The 24,049-nt window shown below is 49.1% G+C and overlaps 1 protein-coding gene across 1 annotated transcript in view; it reads left to right on the forward strand.

The window, feature by feature from the left end:
* The window catches only part of HS6ST2 (heparan sulfate 6-O-sulfotransferase 2), a 136,542-nt gene extending 124,783 nt beyond the window's left edge, over positions 1–11,759 (forward strand). The window contains exon 2 of the mRNA XM_086619614.1: positions 10,771–11,759. Within this exon, the coding sequence (XP_086475740.1) occupies positions 10,771–11,476 (706 nt within the window). The 3' untranslated portion in view covers positions 11,477–11,759. The remainder of the gene's footprint in view (positions 1–10,770) is intronic.
* The last annotated feature ends 12,290 nt before the right edge of the window (positions 11,760–24,049 follow it).

A 24,049-nucleotide genomic window follows, 5' to 3' on the forward strand; every position in this document is an offset into this window, starting at 1 on the left:
GTACATCAAAGCTCGTCGTATCCTTGCAGGATGAGGTCCTGTGCTTCTGCCAGGAGATTGTATTGTAATGTGTGAGAGAGGGTTTGAAATTTTCCAATTGTCTGCTATGAAATTACAGTTTTGTTCCCTGGAGTAGAAAAGTGAGTTTAAATCATTAACGCCACAAGTCGCAGTGATGATTACGGAAATGTTTGCAAGTGACTTAATCAGTATAGTTTGTCTGAGTGGCCCATTTTAATATTATTGCCCTGATTAAGTTTTCTTAGCTAATATGTGTTTCATTTCCAATTCAATTAAATGAGAATCCCCTTCCATTACATGATATTAGTGAAGTGCCCGAGTGGGGCAGCACACTTGGTGTTTTCAATTGATACAGATTTCTTCATTATACAGGCTCATGGTGCTAAATGAAATCGATGAAAGCTGAAATTAAAATTGTAGCAGGTTGCAGCTGTAAATACGTTGCCCATTCCTTGGTCCCTCTTTTAGCAGTAGGCTGAGAACATATTAGTACCAGTTCATTAATTACATTTCTAAGATGTTTTCAGTAGATGCCTGCTTTTGACAAAATTTTGAAAAGCCTGGGAAGGATTTTCCTTGGATTTCTGGATGCCCAAAGATTATGATAAGCAAATTGTAAGTTGCATTAGTGTGCCTTTTTGTATGCTGAATATCCTCACTTTAGCTTTTAAAAGCACTTTCGTGTAACCTATCGTGGGATATATTAACTGGCGTATGGAAGATTATCTGCAATGCCTTATGAAGGAATTAACATCAGCCTTACATTTTTTCATGAGCCAAACCTTCTCCTTTTATGTATTATTGAAGAGAATTGATTGAGCTCTGATACTGTAACAAACGATTTTGTAAATACCTCTCTGGAGTTAATTCCGCATTGTGGGATATGCAGAGCTCTCGGAGCTGATCGTATGATCTTTTTCTTGAGAGCTCCAGGATTTCTCCAGCGTCGAGGCGGGGATGTTCGACAGTACGTACTTTCATATACGGAGGAGACGGGAGGCGTGTTAAAACGAGTCAGGCAGCGATGAGGAAATTGCAACGAGTGCTCAGGAAATACGATAAATCACAACTTCCAAATACACGTTTGTGCGTTCATAAAAAAGACAAATGTACGCGTCAAGCTGAGGACGGGAGCCCTCTGCACTCTCTTGCTTCTGGATCGTGTTCACAACTAGTCACAACAAAACTTGCAAGTGAAGTGCACTGGGCTCAGTCATCTTGTGTGTCCCAGGCACCCTTTGGGCGGCTGGTGGTGGCAGGTGGGTGTCCGCAGCCCCAGGGGGACGGTGGGCAGGTTTGGCACGGCAGCCCCCGTCTCACGTTTCTGCTTTGTGCCGCTCCACGTGTTTGGCTCGTGCCCTCCGCTTGCACGCTCAGGGTGCAGCAGAGGCCGTCTGAAATACTGGTTTTAGTAAATTATTAAAAGTATTTTCATCTGGTCAGAGAGGATGTATGGCTTAGCGTATTTAGGACATAGCTAAAATATATATGGATATAAGGATAAAGCTTTTTTCTTTAATGCTAAATATATGCTTTTTATAAACAAGAACCTGGATTTTTTTTTAAAGAATATAATAAATATTTTAGCATAGTTATTCTGGCTCCATAAGTGCAATGAAAATGTTAGCCTTGGCGTATCAATCGTGCTTTACAGATGACTGTAATTTCCTGAATGTCAAAACTCCAAATTTTTCTACTAAGCAAACTTTTCAGTGGCAAAATAGATTGCCTCCATAATATATCACTGTGTGCAGGAAAAAATGAAATCTTTATGTACTGTATTATGAATCAATGAGGCATTAAGATTCTTGGAAGGGTGAGTGGACTCTGGAAAATGAAAAACTGCCACTATTCCCTCTCTGTAAACCGCTGCTTATGGAGTGTAGGTTTTGCAAACCTCTATCTTCTCCACCGCAGAAATATCAGTTACGGGTTGAAACCAATTCCTGCAACAGCATTTAGATAGGGTAAATACTGTTGTAAATTCCTGATTTATAGCAACATCCTGTGGTTATTCACCAGCTCTTTTGCAGTCGCCTCCTTTTTGCTTTGGGAGGTCTGCCGTGCTTTTTAATGAATCCGTAAGAGAGCTCTGGCTGGGTTGTGGTGGGAGATGGATGTTTCCAAAGGGCAGCTCAGTCTTTTTCCCAGCAGGTCGGGTGGGTGGGATGGGTCTGGGCCCCTCTGCCCGGTGTTGCCACCCTCTCCCATGCCAGACTTGGGGTGGAGGCGGTGGATTTGGGACCGGCTCCAGCGGCTGAGTCACTCTTCTGTTTGCCGAGTCTAAAAATGGAAACTTGCTTCCCTTTTTATGCATCACTAAAAAAAAAACGTAAGTAAAAAGGGCACTGTTCCTGCTGAATTGGTTGTGAGCAAGGGTATCCTGCAGAGATCTTAATAATACAGGCAATTATGAAATTAATACCACTCTGGCAAATCTGCAGGGCAGCTCTCCCCTCTGCAGGCAATGCTGTGGACAATTAGTTTGTGCGTGAGGGTGACTGGGAGCATGTGCGTGTGTGAGGCTGCATATTTTTCACTTATTTCAAGCCTTATTTTCAGTATCTTTGTGTCTGTGTGCCATGCCTGCACATATATGAACGTGCACCTTGAGCTGCGAAATCTTAAAACGCTGCCTTCCTCTGCGCCTGGAATGCTGCTGCTTTGCAAATCTTCCCTATTTGATCATTTCATGGGCAATGATGGGCTGGTGTAATTGCCGTTCTTGCAAAATCCAGCTCCTTTTTATGGGTTCCTCTGGCACTTCTCTCCTGCTGCCGTTGCTGTGGGTAGGCTGCTGGCTTCCCACCCCCACCATTAGTGTTTCTAGACAAAACATCTCTGTGATTCATTGGGTGCTGATAGAAGTGAAAACATAATGATTACTTAGAGGAAATGTAAATTTACATTTGCTAACGGCTGTAATTCACAGTTCTGAAATACTTATCTCCTTTCCTCCCAGGCCCTGTTTGGAGCTAATGCATGATATGATTCTCTGGTGCCATCCTGAGACCCAGAGTAAAGGAATATATTCCATGTGCTTATTAAGTTTTGCAGACTAGTGTGGAGAAGAGTGGTGTTTGCTTCTCCTCCTCCTTCTCTCCCTTCCTGTAATCTTTATATTTCACTTCTTTAATGAAGAAGTCATTTGTAGATCTAGATTTTGCTGGACTTTGAATTTTGGATGAGGTGGAGCTGGAATTTCAGTTTAATTGAAATGATTGAATGGAGGGAGGTCTCATAGGAAGGAGTAGGACCCAGCCCTGGGTCCATTTGCTCAGCGGGAGCTGCACTGAGGACCTTGGGGAGAGAAGGGGAGCAGACCTGCTCTGATAACCCTGCTCCGTGCTCGCCTCCTCACAAGCGCTGTGACCACAGCAGGGGAGGACCTGGTGTGGGCAGCCGGACTGTGAGTCTGGGGCATGGAGGCAGCCAGGCAGCCTCCATGGGACACTGGCCTTGGGATCTTCTTCCAGGAGCTCCCAGGGAGCACCACAGCCCCCCTTGCTCCTCTCCCACACCAGGATGGGGCCTGTTGCCCTCATCTGTGGGGCTGGGAGGGCTGGAAGCAGAGAGGAGCACTGTGGGAAGGCCACGGGTGATGGTTCTTGGCTGCTGCCGTTGCCATCACCATCACTGTTGCGAAGCGTCTGGGGCCGATCCTGAGTAGATGGAAAGATTTGATTTCCAGCGCTGCATCGGTGAGCTCGCCAAATATTTTGGCCTCATCTCTGCAAACTGTGTTGCGGGAGCAGCTCTCGGCAGGGAAGAGGTATTCCCGTTTCGGGGGGTTCCAAGTGAGCATGGTTGGGGCAGGAGAGGCTGTCACCAGGATGCTCACCCCTGTCCTTTTAATTGTGTCTCTAGGTGACAAAGTTCATTAAGAATCAGGATGAGTCACAGTATTAAACAAACGTTTTGCTTCTCTCCAAGCGATCTCCGAACAGATGCCTACTTCCAACAAGTAAGGCAGCAGGGGTATTTCTCTTGGAGGAACTATTTGCGGTATTAGCAAATCAAATTCTCAGTGGGCCGCTCTTGATGGGAATTAACCTCACCTACTGGGAACGGAGCACTGTCGGCGCCCGGCATGCCATAATTGAGTTTGACTTCTCGTAGAGACGTGGTGGGCATGATTGATTGGCGGGGAGACCCTCTGCCAAAGGTTAAAATTCATGGCAGCTTCGGAGCTGCACCCGGAGGGTTTCTAAGAGTAGAGCAAGAAACACGAGACTTACGCTGTTCGCATTCCTGACCTTCTGTTGTTGTCCACGACTTTGCTGTCAAAGTATCCCGGGCAAAAACGTTCCATGAGTGGTGTGGGGCAAGGGAGGAGCCCACGGTGGTTTCAATTCACTGCTGGGAGCGGTGGAGAAGAGAATGGGATCTCAGACCTGTGCACGGGGCCACCGGGTAGGGACATCTTCCTCTGGTCAGATGAGCTGTGTGAGAGAAGTTGCCATTTTGAAAAAAAAAGATGAAAACCCCAATTGCTCAGCTTTTAAAAGAACGAGTATGTGACTGCTCTCTTATGGATCTTTATTCAGCGGCATGAGCGGTTTCTAGGGAGGGTGGGAAGGACGGCGATCGTCCTTGTGCTGCTCGCTGGTTCTGGTGATTGTGCTTTGTTTCTGGTGCCGAAGCACCAACCCTATGATTATTTTTCTTTTTTCAGTAGCTCAGTCCTTAGTCCTTTGCATCATACGTAGAATCTCTGCTGCAGGGTTTTAGTTCTATTTTATTTGCTTTTCTGCTGAATGCGGTACCCATCTTGTCTGTCCCTTTGCCCCTGCCCCTTCAGAGGGAACTTTCCTTTCAAATTGTCCATCTTCATCTGGAGCGTAACTTTGTTTCATGCTGCCCTGTTACCGCAAAGTCTACGAACGGGGGAGAAGAAATCTCTCCGAATATTAAACATTCCCAAATTTCCCTTCCTCCCCCATCTCCACCTAAATAGATGGAGACACTTGTGTAAAATTGCCTCCTATTCATCACACAAGCCCGTCTGCGACTCCAAACCGTCCTAGCCAGGCTTTGCCATCAGGATGAGCTAGACCTAAATACAGACCGGTGTGTGTGAGCCAGCTCAGAGGGTAGCCTGGGTTTTGCTGGGTGGATGGGACTGCTCCAGCAGGTTCCCTGCAATCATAGCTCGTCTTCCTCAGCCCCGTGCCAAGGCTGTATGTTCCTGGGTTAGTTTGCCCCCGGGCACCATCTTGGGAGGAAGTCAGGGGGTTCCTGGGGCTCCCTGTGCAAAGGCTGTAGGTTTCTCCCCCTCTGTAGTCTACAAAGCCCTTCTTGCTACACCCTCGTTTCTCAGCAGGAGTGGGAAAAGGTCACTCAGTCCCTAACCTTCTCATCCATACACTAATGGATGTAACGGTGAGTGGATGTTTAGCTTTCAGCTCCGTACCTCATAGCTCCATAAAGCCAGGCTCAGGTTTCCAGGCTGAAGGCACGGCGGCTGCCGGCGCCTGTCGTCCAGCCTTCCTCCACCTCACCAAGCGATTAAGCAGCACAGCAGCCTCTTTCCTCAGGCAGGGATCCGTACTCCTCGGCCTTGGCACCAAGCAGGAGTTTTGGCCCAAAGGGGCCCAGACGTGCTGAGCTGAAGCCAGCCCTAGTTGTGGTTTTCATGGAAACGGCGCCTGTTCACACCCCGCTGCAGTTGCTTAGAACCTCTCCGTAGGGGTTAAGGTGCCCTGGGAGCAAGTGGAAGGGTTAAAGCGGCTGGACAAGCGTTTTCTGGTGACCCCTCTGCTCTTAGGCCCTTGATGGATGCTTGGTTGTTGATGGTTCATTTTGCCAGACCTTTTGTGGGGTTTGTGGCACGGCAAAGGAGTGGGGAAAGGAGCTGCAAGGCTTCCCCACGCTCTCCTGCTTTGCACAGCCGGGGCAGTTGGGTTGGGATGAGGTGGACTCTTACTTCGGGAGGTTCTGACCCATTTTGATGCTTGCACACCATGAGCTTCCCAAGTGCCGTGTCCCTTCCCTGGCACCTTCTCCAGGCTCTGAAATCTCTGGCTTTACTCAGTGCTGTCATCTCCTGGGGTTTCACACCTCACTTTGACTTAATTTTTTTTTCTTTAATGTTGCTTTTAGAAGGTTGCTACTAGAATGCTTTAAAAAAAAAAATCATTAGATTGGAAGAAAGGATTCTCATTCAGCCCCTGTGCTGGGCAGAGGTGGGGAAGGGGCTGGTGCAGATGCACTATGTGACCACAGAATTGTCCTTTAAAGTGAGCAGATGGCTGAGTCTCAATAAACCCCTCAGAGAAATTCACAGAGGTCTTTGAGGTTTCAGTTTGCTCCAGGGGCTGTGCAGGAAAGAGATGGGGGTGCACTGGGCTGAGGAACAGGACAGCTGAAAGCAGGTCCGTCCACTGACAGCACACATTTCTCCGTCCCTTTCAACAAAAAACATCTTATCTTAGCAAAAGTCATCACAGCAAAAACATCAGGCAGAGGTTTGTGCTTGTCCCCACAACCTGGCTGCGTCAATCCTGCGTGGGGTCACTGCGATGCAGTCGTGCAGGAGGAGGAAGAGGAGAGAGCAGCTTCATGACCATGAAGGTAATCAAAGTGCCCTGGGACCAGCCATGGGGCATTCACGTGGCAGTGCTGCTGTCCCAACAATGGTGCCCGTGCCAGGCCAGTCGGAGGGAGCTGTGGTTCAGGCCTGTGGGTGAAACGTGGCTTTCCCGGCACCGCAGTGCTGCCGGGCCAGCCTGGCAGCCAGCTTCCTGGGAGGATGCAGCGTGAGGGCTGGCATTGCTGTGGCTGTGGGGAGGCCGAGCACAGCTCTCCTCTCTCCGTCCCTGGCTTCCAGCACATCACCCTACCTGTCTGTGCCGCTTTCCCGTTTTTCTTGTCCGACCCATGGGTAGAAGTGTCACAGCACAGAGAAAGCCTGGCTTTCACAGCCCGGCAGATGATGCGAGCCCTTAGCTGGTCGTTTGTCTGAGGGGAGCCTCTGACCTTTCCAGAGCTCCTCTGCCATAATGGATCATGCACAAATAATTCACAGCTCCTGAAAACGCTCTGGCTTCAGCCTTGCAGCGATGTGATCGGCAGAGCAGGGGATGCAGCATGGGGAACAAACTCAACCTCATGGGGCTGTGTGGTCCCTGCGTTCCTTGGGAAATAGCTGTGTGCAGGGAGATACCCAGAGCAGGTGGCTGTCACACCATTTCGCATTCCTGATGGCTCCCGGGTCAACCTACTTTCTGAGTTGCCTGTGAGCTCCTTTTGTTCTCTGCTTCGTAGGCATAGAGCTCCCCTTTATTAGAAAACCCGTGTTTCTGATGAGTGCAGCTCTTTAAGTCGGAGGGATGATTCGTAATGAAGTTGGAGCTCTACCTGCAACGTATTGTCTTGGGCTCTGAAGCACAAGCTTGAAGGAATGGGCAAGAGCTCAACACCCCCTTGTTAAGATAGCAGAAAGAACAAGCTGTTACATACAGAGCTAAAAATAATTGCAAAGCTTTGATCGTCCCTCCCAGTTGCAGCAGCAGGACGCTCTGAGCGCTGATGGCCGAATGCATCTCTGGCACGGCTCTGACTTGACGATGCATTAAAGCTTTTGTGACTTTTTGAAGCTCAGTTCAGATAAATGCAGAGCAGCACGGCTGCTCTTCTGGAGCTGCCATGATTTCCAACTTGGATGAGAGTGGCTTGGGGCACACCCCAAAGCCGGTGTTCCCAAAAGGGACAGTACCTTTTTCAGTAGAATTTTAACAGGGAAACTTGAGAAAGAGAGAAACGCACGAAATAGCTGAGATTGGCCCAGCTGCTGACAGCTCTGTTGTGTCCTGAAAGCAGGATTCATCTGGGAAATAATGACATGGTATAAAAAAGGAGAAGCACAGCCACGGGCTTCCTGTGTGCCGGGAGCTGTGCTCAGGCCAGGGCAGATACGGGCTCCGTCTGGGGCGTCCCATAAGCATCCCTGCTGATGGGCTGGCTAACTGCACGTGGGGTGCTGGAGGGAGCTCAGACACCTCCACGCTCCCTGCAGAGTCCATGAACGTCTTCCCTCAATCCCCTTTCCCTGCTCTCCCTCGGCCGTGGTGTTTTTCTCCTGACAGTCGCTGATGGAGATATCTGCCCAGCCGAGGCCGCCGGCCACCTGGGATGACGGTGATCCATTACGACACAGTTTCTTCTGCCAACGTACAAGTTTTTATTCATTCTTTTGTTTTTACAACAGCAGCCAAGGGAGGTGCTTTGTCACTGCCTGGGAGCAAAGAGCACAAAGGGAGAGTGGCTGAAGAGTTTGAGCTATGATAAAACGCTCGCTGTATCGATCCTGGCTCGGGATTTGTTTCCCTTCTTGCATTAACTCCCCATCGATTGCTGTGATGACCTTAGAGCATACGGTTCTGTTGGCCTTCTCCCTTAGCTGGCAGCACCCCCGTGCCTGCACCCCGCTCCCCTCCTGGCCTCGCCGAACTGCTGATGGGCCAGGTTGTATGAGGTGCTCTGGGGTAGGCAGAGCTTTGCTTTTGCCTCCTCCATCAACAGAGCTTTGTGGCTGTTTGGTAGTTGCTATAGTTAGCATCGAGGTTAGTGCTGTATGGCATTAACTTGGTATTGCTTGAGGGTCAGGTCATTATTTTAGTGCAGTATCCCAATAAACTGGATCCAAGGGCAAGGGGTTAAAGAAGGGGCTTGAGTTTGCCCCGGAGATGCTCCTTTCCCCATGTCGGGGACCCGCACAGGCTGTGTTGTTGCTGCATCAGAGGAGCCTGGTGCACAAGCATGACCAGGAGCATGTTGGAGCAGCAGGTTGGGGCGATGGTGGTTGTGGAAAACTCCTTCCCTTTGCCAGGTTGGGCTCTCCAGTGCTGCCAGAGACCTGCTGAGATGACACAGAGTGAAACTCTTCCCATCTTTGCAAGGGACAATGTGAGGTTGGCAACTGTCGCTCTGGGCACACAACATGAAATTCAGTTTTGTCTTTGCTCCCTCGTAACTCCAGCTCTCACTGTGAAATCATTTAATGGCGCTTTTGAGAAAAAGTACCTTCCTCGGGGTCATGGAGGAGACTTTGGCTCCCTTCACCTCTGTGAACCTGAGTCTAAAGCCCTCGGAGCCGGGGGGCCAGCAGCAGCACCAATGTGAGCGTGGGGATGGCGATAGCGCTGATTGTGGTGTCCCAGCTCTCTGAGGTGCCGTCGTGTCCAGCCACTGATGCTGTGCTGGGCTCCTTGTCTTTATTTGATTTTGCAGGTTTATTGTACTTTATTTAGTTATTTATGAGGTTGGATGCTCCAAGTGGGAAGAGGAATGGCGACTCTCCAGGTTTCCTTGCCCCTGCGGTGTCGGATGCTTTTGGTGCTTGTGATTCCCTTTTCAGTCCACCCAGAGACAATTTTCTGTAAAACATTGACATCTAGTGGCTTTTCTGCTGAAGGAAACGATAGGGAACAAAAGATTGGCTGCAGGGGGGCCGGTTGTGATGCCACTCGGGAAAGCAAATTAATGTCCCTTCTCCTCCTTAGGCAGCACCAAGGACACGACGGTCACACCCCGGGGCTCCTGGGCACACGCTCCTTGGTGTCCTTGTCCTGGAGAAGTGACCTTCCTTGACAGGAAAATTTGCTTATTGAGCTACTTTAATTCCATTTACTTAAGCAGATCGCTGGTGTCCTGACAGTGTGCCTTCGGCATCATCGCTCAGGTCGTGCTTGTGTTAAAGGAGGTGCGAAGAGCTCGGAGTGTATGGCTTCAGGATGCCGATGGTGGAAAACACAGTGTTTGACGATGGATATTAACGTGTGACCCAGAGTGGTCTCATAATAGTGTATGTAAGGTAGAGCTTGCAGCTTCTCCAGCTGGCAGCCTGATGGGGTTCCCTGCGGCAGCGTGTCCCCTACGTGTGCCACCATCCTGTTGCTCCAAAGCAAAGCCAGCACCTCCTTTGGAAATGTTTTCTCTTACAAAACACTGTAATGCATCTGTTAACTTCCCGTTATTCATTTATCTCACCTCTCTCATCGTTCCAATCCTGTATCAAGTGAGGGCGGGAGGACAAAATGGGATTTGTGTGGACTTTTCCCAGATCCTTGTTTCAGTGAGAGTGGGCTGGGGCTTCTGGGCACATCCCATTTGTCTGACCCACGAAGGGAAACGTCTTGTAGGAAACATCTTTATACGCGTAACGCTGCTCTGGGGCTGGTGCAGCTGAGACCCATGGCAGCTCACCAGGGAAGGCAGCACCACCAGCTTTTTGCAGACTACATAAACTTGTCAGTCCAGCTCTGTCATACAAAGAAAATAAAAAAGCCAGAGCTACCTGTGCCCTCCTTGGGTTGAGGCTTCCATCCTGGGAGATGTTTTGATTATTCTCCCAAAGTGTGGGGAGGGCATCAGTTGAGGCACCTGGCAAGAGCATGTAGCCACGTGGGCTACTACCTGGAGGGAAGTGTGGTGTTTCCTTCCACCTCTGTAGGGGCAAAACTTGGTAAGCATAGCCAGACACGTGCTGGTAGGTATGACCCTTCCCGCTCCCTCCGAGGAGATCGTTGAGCCGTCCTTCACCCCAGAGAGGCGAGCACACAGAGGAGCACTCTGCAGCAGGGCTCCTGAAAGCCTCTTAAGCGCATCTCCAAGTTTCTATTGATTTTGAACGTTAATGTGCTGTGTGCTAGGGGGCTCCTGGGCACACGCTCCTTGGTGTCCTTGTCCTGGAGAAGTGACCTTCCTTGACAGGGGACTAAACGCTCTGTCTTCCTCTCCCCTTGGCAGGAATTTCTACTACATCACCATCCTGCGTGACCCCGTCTCCCGATACCTGAGCGAATGGCGCCACGTCCAGCGAGGAGCGACGTGGAAGGCGTCCCTGCATGTCTGCGACGGCCGGTCCCCAACCACCGAGGAGCTGCCCAGCTGCTACACGGGGGACGACTGGTCGGGCTGTTCCCTGCAGGAGTTCATGGATTGCCCCTACAACCTCGCCAACAACCGCCAGGTCCGCATGCTCTCCGACCTCAGCCTGGTGGGATGCTACAACCTGTCGGTCATGCCCGAGGAGCAGAGAAATAAGGTTCTGCTAGACAGTGCCAAGGAGAACCTGAAGCGGATGGCCTTCTTCGGCCTGACTGAATTTCAGCGGAAAACTCAGTATCTCTTTGAGAAGACTTTCAACATGAACTTCATCTCACCATTCACGCAGTACAATAGCACAAGGGCCTCCAGCGTGGAGATAGACAAGCAGACTCAGCAGCGCATCGAGGCCCTCAATTTTTTAGACATGGAATTGTACGATTATGCAAAAGACCTGTTTTTGCAGCGGTACCAGTACATGCGGCAGAAGGAGCACCAGGAAGCGCGGCGGAAACGCCAGGAGCAGCGCAAGATCCTGCGGGCCAAGCAAGCACACCTGAGAGAGCAGAGTGAGAACAACAGCTCCAGCACTGACTACATAGGGAACGTGGAGCGGTGGCGGCGGTAGTGCCGGGTGCGGGGACTCACTGGACACCGAAAGCGACGCAGAACCCAACCCCACCCGCCGACCGGAGACGCCGGAGCAGTCCAAACAGATTACGCTTCTGGAGGGTTTGAAGCAAAAAGAGGTTAAAATGTTGCCTTCGCAGTTGCCTTTGCAGTAAATGTTGTACTGTACGTGGAACACTTAATCTTAGCGTGTAATTAAATTGTCCTTTTTAGGTTGGTTGGATTATTTATGAAATACAGGAGCCAAGTAGGCTCGTCGGAAATGGTTGCTTGGACGCTTATTTAAAAGAACGGGAAAAAAAAAAACAAAAAAAAAAAAAACAAAAAACCTTAAATTAGTTATGAGTACAAAATGGGATGCTGGAAAATGTTTATGATGCTCAGCTGAAATCTATCTGGGAAGCAAACTCATTTCCTAATAATGAGCATTTAGCATACTCTCACAATACAGTATATGAGCAAAACCTTTTCTCTTTGATTTTATCTTAATTTTATTTTAATAATGCGTTTTCAAGGGCACCGACTGCTTATGATATTTACCAAGTTAATGAATGGACGATGAAGGGAACAATAAAGGTCTAGAAAAAATATTGACTAGTTTTATGTATAATATTGGCTTTTAAAAGGAATAGAAGTAATTTCTCTAGTTATATAAATATTTAAAATTTTAAACTTTTTCTACCTACTGCTGTTTAGAGTTTTAAGCTTGGTCTATCTCATATTTAAAAAAAAAAAAAAAAAGACATACATACTTTTCTGAACTCAATGCCAGTGTTAAAGACACTGTTTCCAGAATTTTTCAGGGCAGTATGATTTTAACCATTCTGGAAAATTTACAGCACATCTTCCTGTTTCATAAAGCATTTTCCAAATTATAATCTTGTGCCAGTGTCTAATTTTAAGTCTTGCTTACCCATTAGAATACATAATGCTGTATTTATCATTCCTTAATAATTGGTTGTATAAACTAGATGAAATTATGTTGCCGATATTTGTGTAGCGTCTTTAAAAAGTCATAAAACTCTCTAATCCCAGCAATATTAGGAAGAGAATTGCTCAATGGAAGAAGTAGATTTACACTTGAATTAGGATTTACTTCCAGTAAATCTTTGCTACTCCAGATAAGAACAGGGCTTTTTTTTTTTCTTCTATGCTCCTAAGCCCTTCTTAGTGATGACAGTTGAGTGACGACTAAAAACGACGGAAACCAGTCTTACCATAGCCATAGTTATACAGGATGAGAAGGTTGCACGGGGATGCAGCAGCCCGCTCCCGGGCAGGCTTTCCCGGGGCGCAGGGTGCAGAGCTGGAGCTGGATCGGGCTCACCCGCCGCCCTCCGGCCTCGCCGAGACCAACCAGGAGAGGAGAAGGCACAGGAGGTGCGAGGGGCTCCTATATATCTCTATGCAAAAAGAAATCAAAAAAAACTCTGCAAGGCTTGGGCTATACATTCAGCAAGTTCAGAAGTTTTGTACGTAGCCTGCAGCACTCCCGAGCTTGGCACTAGACAGCGATCTCGGTCCGGGGGTGCGTGGAGGCACCCGGGAAGGGCACTCCCCGTCCCCGCGTACGCGATGCTCACGAGGCTCACTTGCACTATTGCCTTTCGCCTGTAATATCCTGTACGCCAAGCGGGCAGGGGGGGCATAACACGAGGCAGAAGGCTTGAAAACCATCTCACGGCTCCAGGCCTAAGCTACGTGAAAGCTGTTTTACATCTGGCATTGTGTTGCGACCCGGGAGGGCAGCAGTCCCGCCTGGGGCAAGCAGAGAGCAAAGCAGCAGCAAACCAATACCCTGCGTTAGCAGCTTGGAAAAGAGAACAACTTCATGGACAGCGATTTTTTTTTTTTTTTTTTTTTTTTTAAATGAGAACTGCAGTTGCCAATATGATGTCTTGGTTGTATTTTGGTTTTTACAGGGGAAAATAATATGCTCTTAAAACTGAAAGGCACTGCTATAAACAGGACTTAAGCGTGGGCTAGCTGGGGGGCCTGTTGCAAAAGGTGCATTTTGTTTTTCTGCTGTGGTGTGCATGGTTTACAGAGACTAGTTGCATTTTCTTTGTGTATACTGTTTATTGTATATAGGGGATGTACAACTATAAGGATACCGTTTTGTCATAACCATATCAAATTCTACTGATTCCCACTGTAGACGCTGTCTTATTGTGTAGATTTACAGGCCGATCCACTGACTTTGATTGTGTAATTTAACAATAGAACTGATAAATAAAATTTAACTGCAGTCTTCTGATTTTCCTGTGATTATTTCTTTATCTGATGACATGTTGGGAGTTACGCAGTTCAGAATGAAGGGTAATTTTGACACGAACGAAATAGCAGTTGACAGGCAAGTACACTGGTTTAAAATCACAGCTTTTCTGAAGTGAGTTTAAACGACAGCTTTCAAGGGCAGAGCCACTTTGGACTTGCTTTGGTTCAGGAGTTGTTGAAGAGGCTTTGTTGCTTTTCTGAGCAATCCCCAGAAAAGCAAGCTGTGATTTCTGCTGATTTTAAATACAATGGTCAGTGGTCTGCAGCATTATTAGGGAATTGTTCCTCTGTGTGTGTGTGTGTTTTTTTTCCTTTGGGTGATACCCTCCGTTTTTGCTCCAGCTGGCTCTGTAGGATGCTGCCTAGCTGCTGACTTCCAGTGCATCCTGCTGTATCCCTTCCTGGGATATTCTAAATCACAAAAAAGCTAAACCAGACTTAGCTGCAAAAGTGGGCAAGGGTGAGGTCCTGCAAGATGCTTCCCTACAACTATAAAAGCACCCAGCAGTGAAGTCAGGCGTAAAAGCAGTTGGGATTGCCTTTTGAGAGGAGTACTTTGGCAGATGAGAAAACTCTTTTACTTCAGGAGAGGGTGGTGGTGGAGCGTTTAGACAGACAAACTTCACTTCAGAAGCTGGGGAGCTACACCAGCGAATCAAGTAGCACTCAAATCCTCCAGTAAGTTTTGAAAAGCCTGGACATAACATTCATAGGATCATAGAATGGTTGGGGTTGGAAGGGACCTCAAAGATCATCCAGTTCCAACCCCCCTGCCACGGGCAGGGACACCTTCCCCTGGCCCAGGTTGCTCAAAGCCTCGTCCAACCTGGCCTTGAACACCTCCAGGGATGGGGCATCCACCACTCCTCTGGGTAACCTGTTCCAGTGTTTCACCACCCTCAGAGTGAAGAATTTCTTCCTTAGATCTAATTGAAATCTCCCCTCTTCCAGAAAACCCTTTTCAGCACCAAGATGTCTCAAGTATTTTCTGGCAGATGGGGATGTTGGCCACACTGGTCCTGCCAGCATCAGCCCGGGGCAGTCGGTGTGGAGCCAGGAGCTGCTTTGGAGGTGGAGATGTGAAACACGAATATGTGATGTTAAAGGGAATGAGTTGGTTCATTTTACCCTCAAAAAGATTGGAAGTTGATAACTGAAATGTGCGTGGCCTTGCAAAGTGCCATATTTGGGGCTAATATTTTGGGACAAAAACTTGCCTAAAGGGTACCTGGTGCATGAGTTGTTGGAAGTGAACTGCTCAGCTGATTTTTGTCAATGAACTTTGCAACCTCTTTATATAACATATGATATATTTTAGTATGCTGTAATACATGTTTGCTTCCAATTATGTCATATTTGCGTAAAAATGGACTAATGACCTTTCTTTTCCATGTAATTTTTAAAATTGGCACATTATCCAAAATGATCAGATGTGAATAAGATCTGACATACCTGTGCGATTGATGTTTCAGTTCATGAAATCACTAAGAAAGGAGAAGAAATATACATCTCCTCTCTTAAATTCCAGCCAGAAATATCGGATAATTGAGGCAACCTGTAGCTAATGCCAGCCTTCAGCTGCAGATCCGGGCTGCAGGCTGGCCCATGTGCTCCCGGGAAGGCACAGAGAGTAGCTCCAGACAGAGAGGTCGTCTTTACGGAGACATCTTCTGCAGGAGAACTATTTCCAAGCAGGTGATAGGTTTAAATCCTTTGCTTACTAAAAATATCCCTGCCTCTAAAGCGTTTGGGTGGAGCTGGGGATGGTTTGGTTATTGCTGGATCCTGCCGGAGTGGCAGCACGTGGGAGGAGGAGAGTGGAGGGTTCATCCCACCATGTGCGGGAATAGGGACGCTGGGACAGGGGAGCTAGAATCTCCTGCCTCCGAGGTGGAAGGAGCAATGACAAATCAAGTTGTGATCTGAAGAAAGGTGGGATCTGGGCTCTGGAGGCAGCTGGTGCGGTCTGTCCTTCCCACCCCACGGCCAGCCGCAGCTCCTGCGCGGTGGGGAGGAGCAGCCTGCACAGAACCTTCTGAGCGAATAGCACAGCATCTGAACTCTTACCTATGAAATTCAATTCTGGATTTCCTAAAGCAATCTCCCTGTTCCACCAGCCTCATCAGGGAAGAGTGTAATTTCATTTAATCCATTTCTTGAGTTCAGAGTCAACTGCGTTGCCATCATGCTAATATCGCTGCTCTGCTCTCTCCAGAGACGGAGTGAGGAGTTTAGACCTGAAATCGAATTTGGCTCTAAGCTTCGAGAGGAGCTATCAGCCAAATTACCCGTGGTCTCTACCCAGCAGCTTTGTCAAGCGGTTTAAGCTCTGCGAGGATGCATTAGGCCAGGCAGGTGAGGTTATATCGCTTTTTGTTTTGGGAGCAATGAAATGCTGAAACAATATATATGCAAAGTGATCCAAATATTTATAGCGAGGGCTGAGCGTTCGTTTTCAGGACAATAGGACTGCTGCCTTTCAGTATTCTCAGCTTTTTGAATTTGCATCTTCCCTCGTATGACTGCAGATAAGGTTTTCACTTGCAAGGACGTTCACCAGCAGTCGTTGACATAAACCTCTACATAAACTGTATAAAGTTTATAAAATATAGAGGTTTGTGTCAAATATGTGTGTTTTCTGCTGGGCATTCATGGACAGAGGGCTGTAAACGATTGCTGGTACAGCGTTCATTTGAGCCTTCATTCTCCTAATGAAGTGTCAGCTCCACAGCATAGATTCGGTGGCCAGTGGCACAACACTCGTTTTGCCAGAGAATAGTAAATTTTCTGGCAAATGAAGTTTGGCCATGATGAGAGCTATAGTGAAAAGGGATGAGTCCAAGGGATATTGAGGCAAAATGAAAGGTGAGATTTCAGAACAGCTCTCTGTTTTCAGGTTCTCGGCTCACACTTCTGTTATTGTTCCTCTTTGAAACGACATTCTTCTTTCAAACACTATCTTTAAATTGTAAAGGCAATCTGTAACGAGTTCAAATGATCCATGAGCTGAATTAAACCTTTGGTTTTAGGTCAAATGGTTTAGCCTGTTGTGACTATTGTTGTGACTAATGTTGTGACTTTTTCCTTTCCAAAAGCCCTACAAATATAAGCTGCTTTTTTTTGGGTGGGCTACAACTGAGTGTGAGGGGACACGGAGCCTCGAGGGGGTCTGTACCCCCCTTTGCAGTCAATGCCTGGTGCTCAGTATAGCAACGGCTCTGTAATGTTATTAATATTAGGTGAAGTACATGGAAAGTGTTATTTCATGCAATATAAGTAGGTGGATAGGGGGGTTATGTGGCGCGGGAGATGTGCTCCACAGGGGGAAACTGGAGATTTCCCCTCTGGGCATGGCAAGCTGGGAAGCGTATTAATAGACATCATTACATTAGAATAATTGCTGTGGAATCAGCAAGCGCGTACATAATCTTTAATGCCTGGGAAATCTCACACAGTTTCAAAATAATTAAAAGTGGGATTAATCTAGATGCCAGACAACGCCTGCCTAATTACTAATGAGTAAAGCTGCCTGAATGGCTGCAGCACCCTCCGCAGCATCAGCTGCTCCAGCACTTCGAAGTCAATCCCCTATTAGCAGTGGGATGGGGCACGGGCCCGTCCCTGCACCTGCGACTGTGTGGAGGTCGTGATGCTCTGGGGAGATGCTGCTGCGGGGCTGGGACCCGGCATGTGTCGGGTGTGGGGCTCTGGGACCAGCTCGTCCCTCATGGAGCATCGGCAGCTGTGCAGATGTGCTCTGCGTGTGGCTGGTGAGCTGACCCCAGGATGGCCTCATGGCAGGAGTTTCGGGGTAAAGGGGTGCAGAAGGTGGTTACGTGGCTGGGTAAGAAGCATCAGCTGGGCAGGGGTCCCTGGTGCCTCTGAGCAGCAAGATCCATGTGAAAAAGCGTCCATTGGGAAGATGACCTGTCCTCCCCCTGCTTTGAGCAGTACTGGTTTGTAGACCTGCCCTTCATATGTCACTTTTTGATTCCTTTCAAAAAGAAATCAGCAACACTGGGAAGAGTCTGGAGTCCTGCGGAGCCCCTACATCCAAAGTAGACATCCCATTCACCAAGCGCTGCACAAACCCAAAATCAACACGGCTTTTGCTGTTGCAACATTGTGCCGATGCTCACCGCGGCAGCAGGGATTTGCTGCAGCTGCTCTGCTCCGGCAGGCAGCAGCGATGCGATGTGACACACAGCCATGCAACGGCCCATGCCACCAGTAACCCCCCAAACAGCGGCGGGGCGAACCCCCGCTGCGGCGTGCCGTTCCCGGGAGCTGTGCAGCCGGGCTGGCTGGAGCTGGCGGTTGCCCACGTCTCGCAGCCTGGGCCAGTCAGGGACCTCTGCTCTCGTCGGGCAGCTTCGTGGCTTTACAAGGCTGTAAATACACAAAGAACTGAAATCCTCCCTGCAGGGAAGGTGCTGCAACGCACATGCCAGCTGAGCCCTGGTGATCCGCTGGCACAGCTGGAGCACGCTGGCTGTGTGTCAGGCCGGTCGCATGTCAGGATCAGGATGCCCATGGTGCCGGTGGGTAGAAGCCACCATGGACCGATTGTCCACGTGTGCTGCTGTCTGGTGCCCAGTGTGCCCCACAGTTGTGCCCCCCCAGAGTTGTTTGCAGAGACCAGCGATGGATTTACAGTCATTACTGAGATTGTTGTGTTCTCTGGAATAACTCCTGCTGCTTGGGTTGAAGGCCAATGTTAGAAACTCCCCTTTCCTCTGTTCCCAGTGCTCTGGGGACACATATCTCTCTCTGCCTCTGTATTTCTCCTGTGCTGCTGCTGGGAAATGCATTTGCTGCTGCCATTGCCCTGTTTGTTGTAATCCTTAGAGGTTTTTCATGGGCATATATTTGTTCTGATTCAGTAGAAAAACACATTGTCCGCCCCCAGATCAAGATGGACTAATTGCTCGGGCGGACAGACGAATGCAGAGAGCAGGTCCCTGTGGCTCTGCGGCCCCTGCCTCCCTTCGGCTAACCCACCATCACCCTCTTTCAAATGGCAGCTCCTTTGGTTCTGAATACCTGCAGATGAAAGAGAGAGAACCAGCAAACAAATTTCTCTGATCTCTCGTTACAAACGGCTCTTTCCCCTTGGAGAGATCGGCGGTAGGTGTTGGAAAAGGGTGCTTTACAGCAGGTAAAAATTGTTTGTGCTGAGGATTTGCAAGCACCGCTGTCCTCCTTGCGATGGGCACCATGGGTACCGCTCACATTCCCAAATGCCCCTGGAGAGAAGGAGCACATTGTGCTTTTGCGAATGAGCAGCTCCCAAGGCGCTGGGGCTAGTGAAGGCTGGTTTTTTTCAGAGAAGACGTTTTTGTTACCATCACTTTGGGAGCTGCAGTTGGAGCTGTGCAGCTCAGGCTGATGGCTCCGGGCACCAGGGCCACGGTGGCCCCATGTCACATCTGTCCTGTCTCTGCCGAGTTCAGGACTGCCTTTTGCCATCAAGTTGCTGGTCTCTTCACCAGCACGTGGCCACAGCCATGCCGGCTTGGGCAGCCAAAAAGTGGGGTGCTCCAGGGGGTGAGGGTTGGGCTGGCAGAGGGCATGGGGGTGGAGAGGGTCTGGAGCTGGGGTGGAGAGCTGCCTGTCCTCTCCAGGAAGAACAGGGTGGGGATGGGGGAGCAGGGAGGCTGTGCAAGCCAGCATTTCACCCCTCATTAGAGAACATAAAGCTGAATTTGGTGCTGTGCAAAATTAATGGGGCTGCATTGTTTATTTATATGTATAAAAGCTACAGGTGCTTCCTGGGAGCAATGAATTGTGAACGAAAAGCAGTGATATGCTGACTTTTTAAAATGTAGAAAAATGTATTCTTACAGTACAATGTGTGGGAATAATGGGAATTGCAGAACTCTTTCCCTCAGGTCCTGTGCTCCAGTGTCCGAGTTTTCACGTGGACGACTCACACCCAGAGGTGGCCCAGGCGGTGCCAGGTACCATCAGGTGTCTCTACAGCTGGTTTGGTGCCCACTCTGTCCTTGGCAGGTGTTTGAGCCAAGAGACGACACGTGGGCAATTATTGCCAAGAGGAATGACGGAGAGCTTTTCCCCTCACCAAGAAGCCCAGGATGTGACCAGGATGTGACCGTTACCCTGGAAGACACCATGTATTGGTGAGCCATAAGCGTGCTAGTCCCCACCTCGGAGGGGCATGCCCAGGAGTAGGGACTCCCATCTGCTGGTGCAGAGCAACAGCACCGGGACTGCTCAAGGCGGGTGAGTGGGGCCATGGAGAAGGACAGTGTCCGTGGTGGGTCCTTGTCACAGCCCTGTGCCTCTCTGCCCTGCCACACTTTGGGCAGCACTGCTGCATTTTGGCTGCCTCCATGCTGGGGGTGCTCATAGGGTTCCTCCATGGCTCAGCCCAGCACCGTGCTGGATCCTGCCCAGGGATGCCACATGTACCAGGCTCTGCCAAACAACGCTGGCTGCGGGGCCGATTTGGCACGCCGGGGAGGCAGTGCCATCACCAAACTAGGCAGAGGGGGCAAAGTTTGCAGCAGCCGCTTTCCAAGCAGTCACAGATTTCATGGCAGCCGGAACTGCTGCCCTCCACCGTGTCCTCCAGCTCCATCATGGAGAGAACACAAACTGAAATTAATGACGGCCCACCTTCCCTGGTGCCCTTCAGAGCACGTCACGCTCTGCGGCTGCCCGGCCGACAAGCAGCCGGTGTGTGCGGGGCTGGCTCTGCGGGGATGCCGCGGTGCTGCTGACTCACGCGCCGCGGTGCAGCTTCCCCTCGCCACCGGGTCACACTATTGCAACACATATTTTCTTTCTTTTTTTTTTTTCCTCTTTTCTCCTCTTTTTATGGCCTTGCTGAGAAAATGCTGCATCGGCGTCAGCACATGCAAACTGCTGCCTGCAGAATTTTAACTCCCTCCCAGGGCCTTTCGGGACGTCGCTGACCGTCTGGAGGGAGTCGTGCTGGCTCTTTGTCAAACATCACATTGATTTTAAAATTACTCTGATGGCTCTTTAAGGCAGTGCACTTTTTGTGGCCCTCTGCATTTGTCCGAGCTGTTCTCTCTCTTTTCCCGTGGCAGGACAGAGAGGCAGCATTATATGATTTAGCTGCATTGATCTTCTGTGAGCCGCCGGTCAGATTTTGGATGGGGAGGTGGAGATCAGAACTGAAGCATCTGACTTGATTTTCTCCCAGTGGTGCTCAGCTCTTGAGCAGGATGGGGCTTGCCGAACACATTCTGCCAGCAAGAGCTTTCCCTCCCAAGCCACGTGAGTGGTGGACGAGGCATTGCTGCCTGGGCTAGAGATTCAGTAAGGTGCAGCCCATGAGCTGTGACAAAGGGGGACTGGGGCTCGCACAATCCTACCTGCTAGTTCTTTGGTGAATCTGGCAGCCCATGCCCTAAATCCTAACTCAACAAGCCCATTTGACCCCGCTGCTTTTCTGTCGCTTCTGTGCAAAAACGAAACACCAACCAAAGACTGCAGAGGCAACGCTAGAAATTAAGATCTAAAGGTGAGTCATTCTGTCACCTTCTGCAGGCTGCAGAACAGCCTTTCCTTGAGGATAAATACAATCTCTGTATCTGTACACTCAGCTGTTAATTCTGTAAATGAAGTACAATGTTTTTCAGATTATTGAATCATTGCTGTCAGTAGAACAAGCAGCTCAAGCAGGCTGCCAAGGCAGGAGATGAAAGAAATCATTAATTTTACGTTACTGGTTCATGCACAGATTCTGAGTGGGGGTGATTAACTGCTGGCACAAGCCACCAAGGGGACTGGGGGATTCTCCGGTTCCTGCTGTCTCCAGATGCAGGCTGGCTGCCATTGTGCAAGCAATGCTTTCGCCAGACAAAGTTGTTGGGCTCAGTGCAAGCGCAACTGGCTGAACCGTGGCAGGAGCCCACCACGTGCAGGGGGCCGGTGCAGACGATCTAATCATCCCAGCCACCCTTAACAGTTGTGACGTGCTCTGAAAAAAGGTCTCCCTGTTAATGCAAGTTCTGAATGTTCATGGGTCAGTTCATTCTGACCCTTTAAAGAAATCTCTTTCAGCAGGCACCAGCCACTGGGCCAGCGATGCTGTCCCCCCTACCTCTGGGATGCTGCAGTATGCTGCCTGCCACCATCCCCTGCGGTGCTCAGCAGGATGCTGTGCAGAGGCTGTTCTGCTCACACTGTACAGCCTCCCCCAGAGGGAAACGCAGGCATGGAGAGGAGCACCTGACTCTGGGGGTCAGAAAGGCCCTGGGGTGGGAGGGAGGCTGCTCTGAGGTTGACAGAGCAGCAAAACTGCCTTTTGTCGGAGTCAACTGCAAAATGAGCTCTCCCGCACTGCAACTGGTCGATCATTTTATATATTGCTTGTGTGCAGCAGGTCACAACAGAGGACGTTGGTCCTGACTGCCCTTTGTTGCTGTCTCTGGCCCGGCAGTGCTCACCTGCCTCTCAGACCTCACGTGGGGGCTTGGACACAGCCCCTGCACCTGCACACAGCTCCGTAGCTCCAGTCCTGGAAAATGGCCGTGATTAATTCTCAGGGCTGCTAATAAGCAGGATGCACCTTGGACTTGCTTGACCAAAGGATTGGGGTATGACTCGTTTGTTTCAATTTTACTCATGTTGGAACTGGCTCCCAAGGGAGGGCTCAGCATCCAGGGGAGCAAAGAAGATGCAGTCGGGGAAGAGGAGAGACACACCTACCGCGTCTCAGGGGTGACTGTTTGGTGAGACCTCAGAGAAGAGCCTGTTTCTCAGATTCTCAAAGCCGAGGATGCCCCCTGCATAGGCTGGTGTATGAGGAAGAGTTTGCTGCTAATCACGGGGGGCTGAATATTCCACATTCCTTTCAACTCCCAAGCAGCAGATATCTCCTGGCTGTCTCATCACATCCCAGCCCACTTTCTGCCTGCGGTTGCTGCTGGGACCTCTGCCCTCAGGGGCAAAGTCCTCTCCCTCCTCAGCCCCATCTGAGCTCCGAGGTGCTGTAGCATCAAACACAGGGTCCTTCAGCTGCTCAGGGCTGGCAGGCAGTGGAGAGGGTGAGCTGGCACTGGCACGTTATTTACTTAAAGCCATAACGGACACGTTCTTTCTAGTTACAGTCATGCTTTTGGCCTTAGAATACGTATAAAGATCAAAAAAAAAAAATTACAAGGGTGGGGGGGGAAAGCGTTATTCAAGGGATTTATATGTGCTGGCCAAGTTCTGCTGGTATTCAGAACTGGAAGAAAGTAGGAACCTTAATGTTTACATCCGTACCAATTTAAGCTTTAATTTGGGCAATATAATGCGATCTATCTTTCTCCGGATTTTAATAGCTTTTCTATTATTTTGCTTCACGGATACTTGGAAATTTGAGCTCCTTTACTACGTGACTACTTAGACCAATAAAGAGCTATTTACTTAACACATTAGTTTGCAGGCAGCTTCTAGGAGTCTGCTTGCAGAGGCTGCCTGCCGTCCATGGCTGTGGGTATGAATATGCATAATTAATAAATGTTATTTGCTTGGACATCTATTCCTGAGCGTCTCAGCTCTCCTTGACCGAGAAATTCTGTCTCTCTCAGATCTAATGAAAGGTTTAGACTTTTTAATTTATTTTCTTAGATTAGACTCAGAAAATAACTTTATTATTCTAATAGGTGGATTAGTCCCTGAGGAAGATATGAATAAATGAAGAAGTGATAGGTACAAAATAGGCCAGAGCTGCTATTACAGAATAGTCTTTCTGACCCTTTTAATTTTTGGTTCGAACTCATGCTCTCTGAGCACGCCAAATGCAGTCAGCCACCTGTGCCGCCCCAAGAGCTGTTTTTCTGTGCAAAATGGTAGAATTTCTACTAGGAAACAAACGTTTTCTCTGGAAATACAGTTTAAGTGCTTGTTGTCTTAAATCTATTTCAGATTGCGGTTAAGTCCATAAAATTCAATGTACGTGTTAAAGCACAGTTTGGACTGTACACACTAGGAGGAGCTACAGAAAAACCAATCCCCGGCTGCTGCCAGGCTCCTGCCCTCCCCAAAGCCCCACAGGGGCCTTGCTTGGGAAAATGGTGTCTTTTAGGAGCAAATTCTGAAAAATAGCTGTTTGAGAGTGTTAGAGGAGCAAGTTTTGTTGGAAATAGTGTATTGCTTGAATATGCTGATGTTTATCAAAGTTTTTAGATGGGAAAAGGGCTTTATTCCAACACATTAAAATGTTGCATTTCGAGAAGGTCCCTGGTTGGGTGATGTTGGGCCTTTTGGATGTTTATCCTGTGTTCCTGCTCCACACCGGAACATTGTGTGTACA

This window comes from Tauraco erythrolophus, chromosome 13 (assembly GCF_009769465.1).
Source record: "Tauraco erythrolophus isolate bTauEry1 chromosome 13, bTauEry1.pri, whole genome shotgun sequence".
Lineage (NCBI taxonomy): Eukaryota > Metazoa > Chordata > Aves > Musophagiformes > Musophagidae > Tauraco > Tauraco erythrolophus.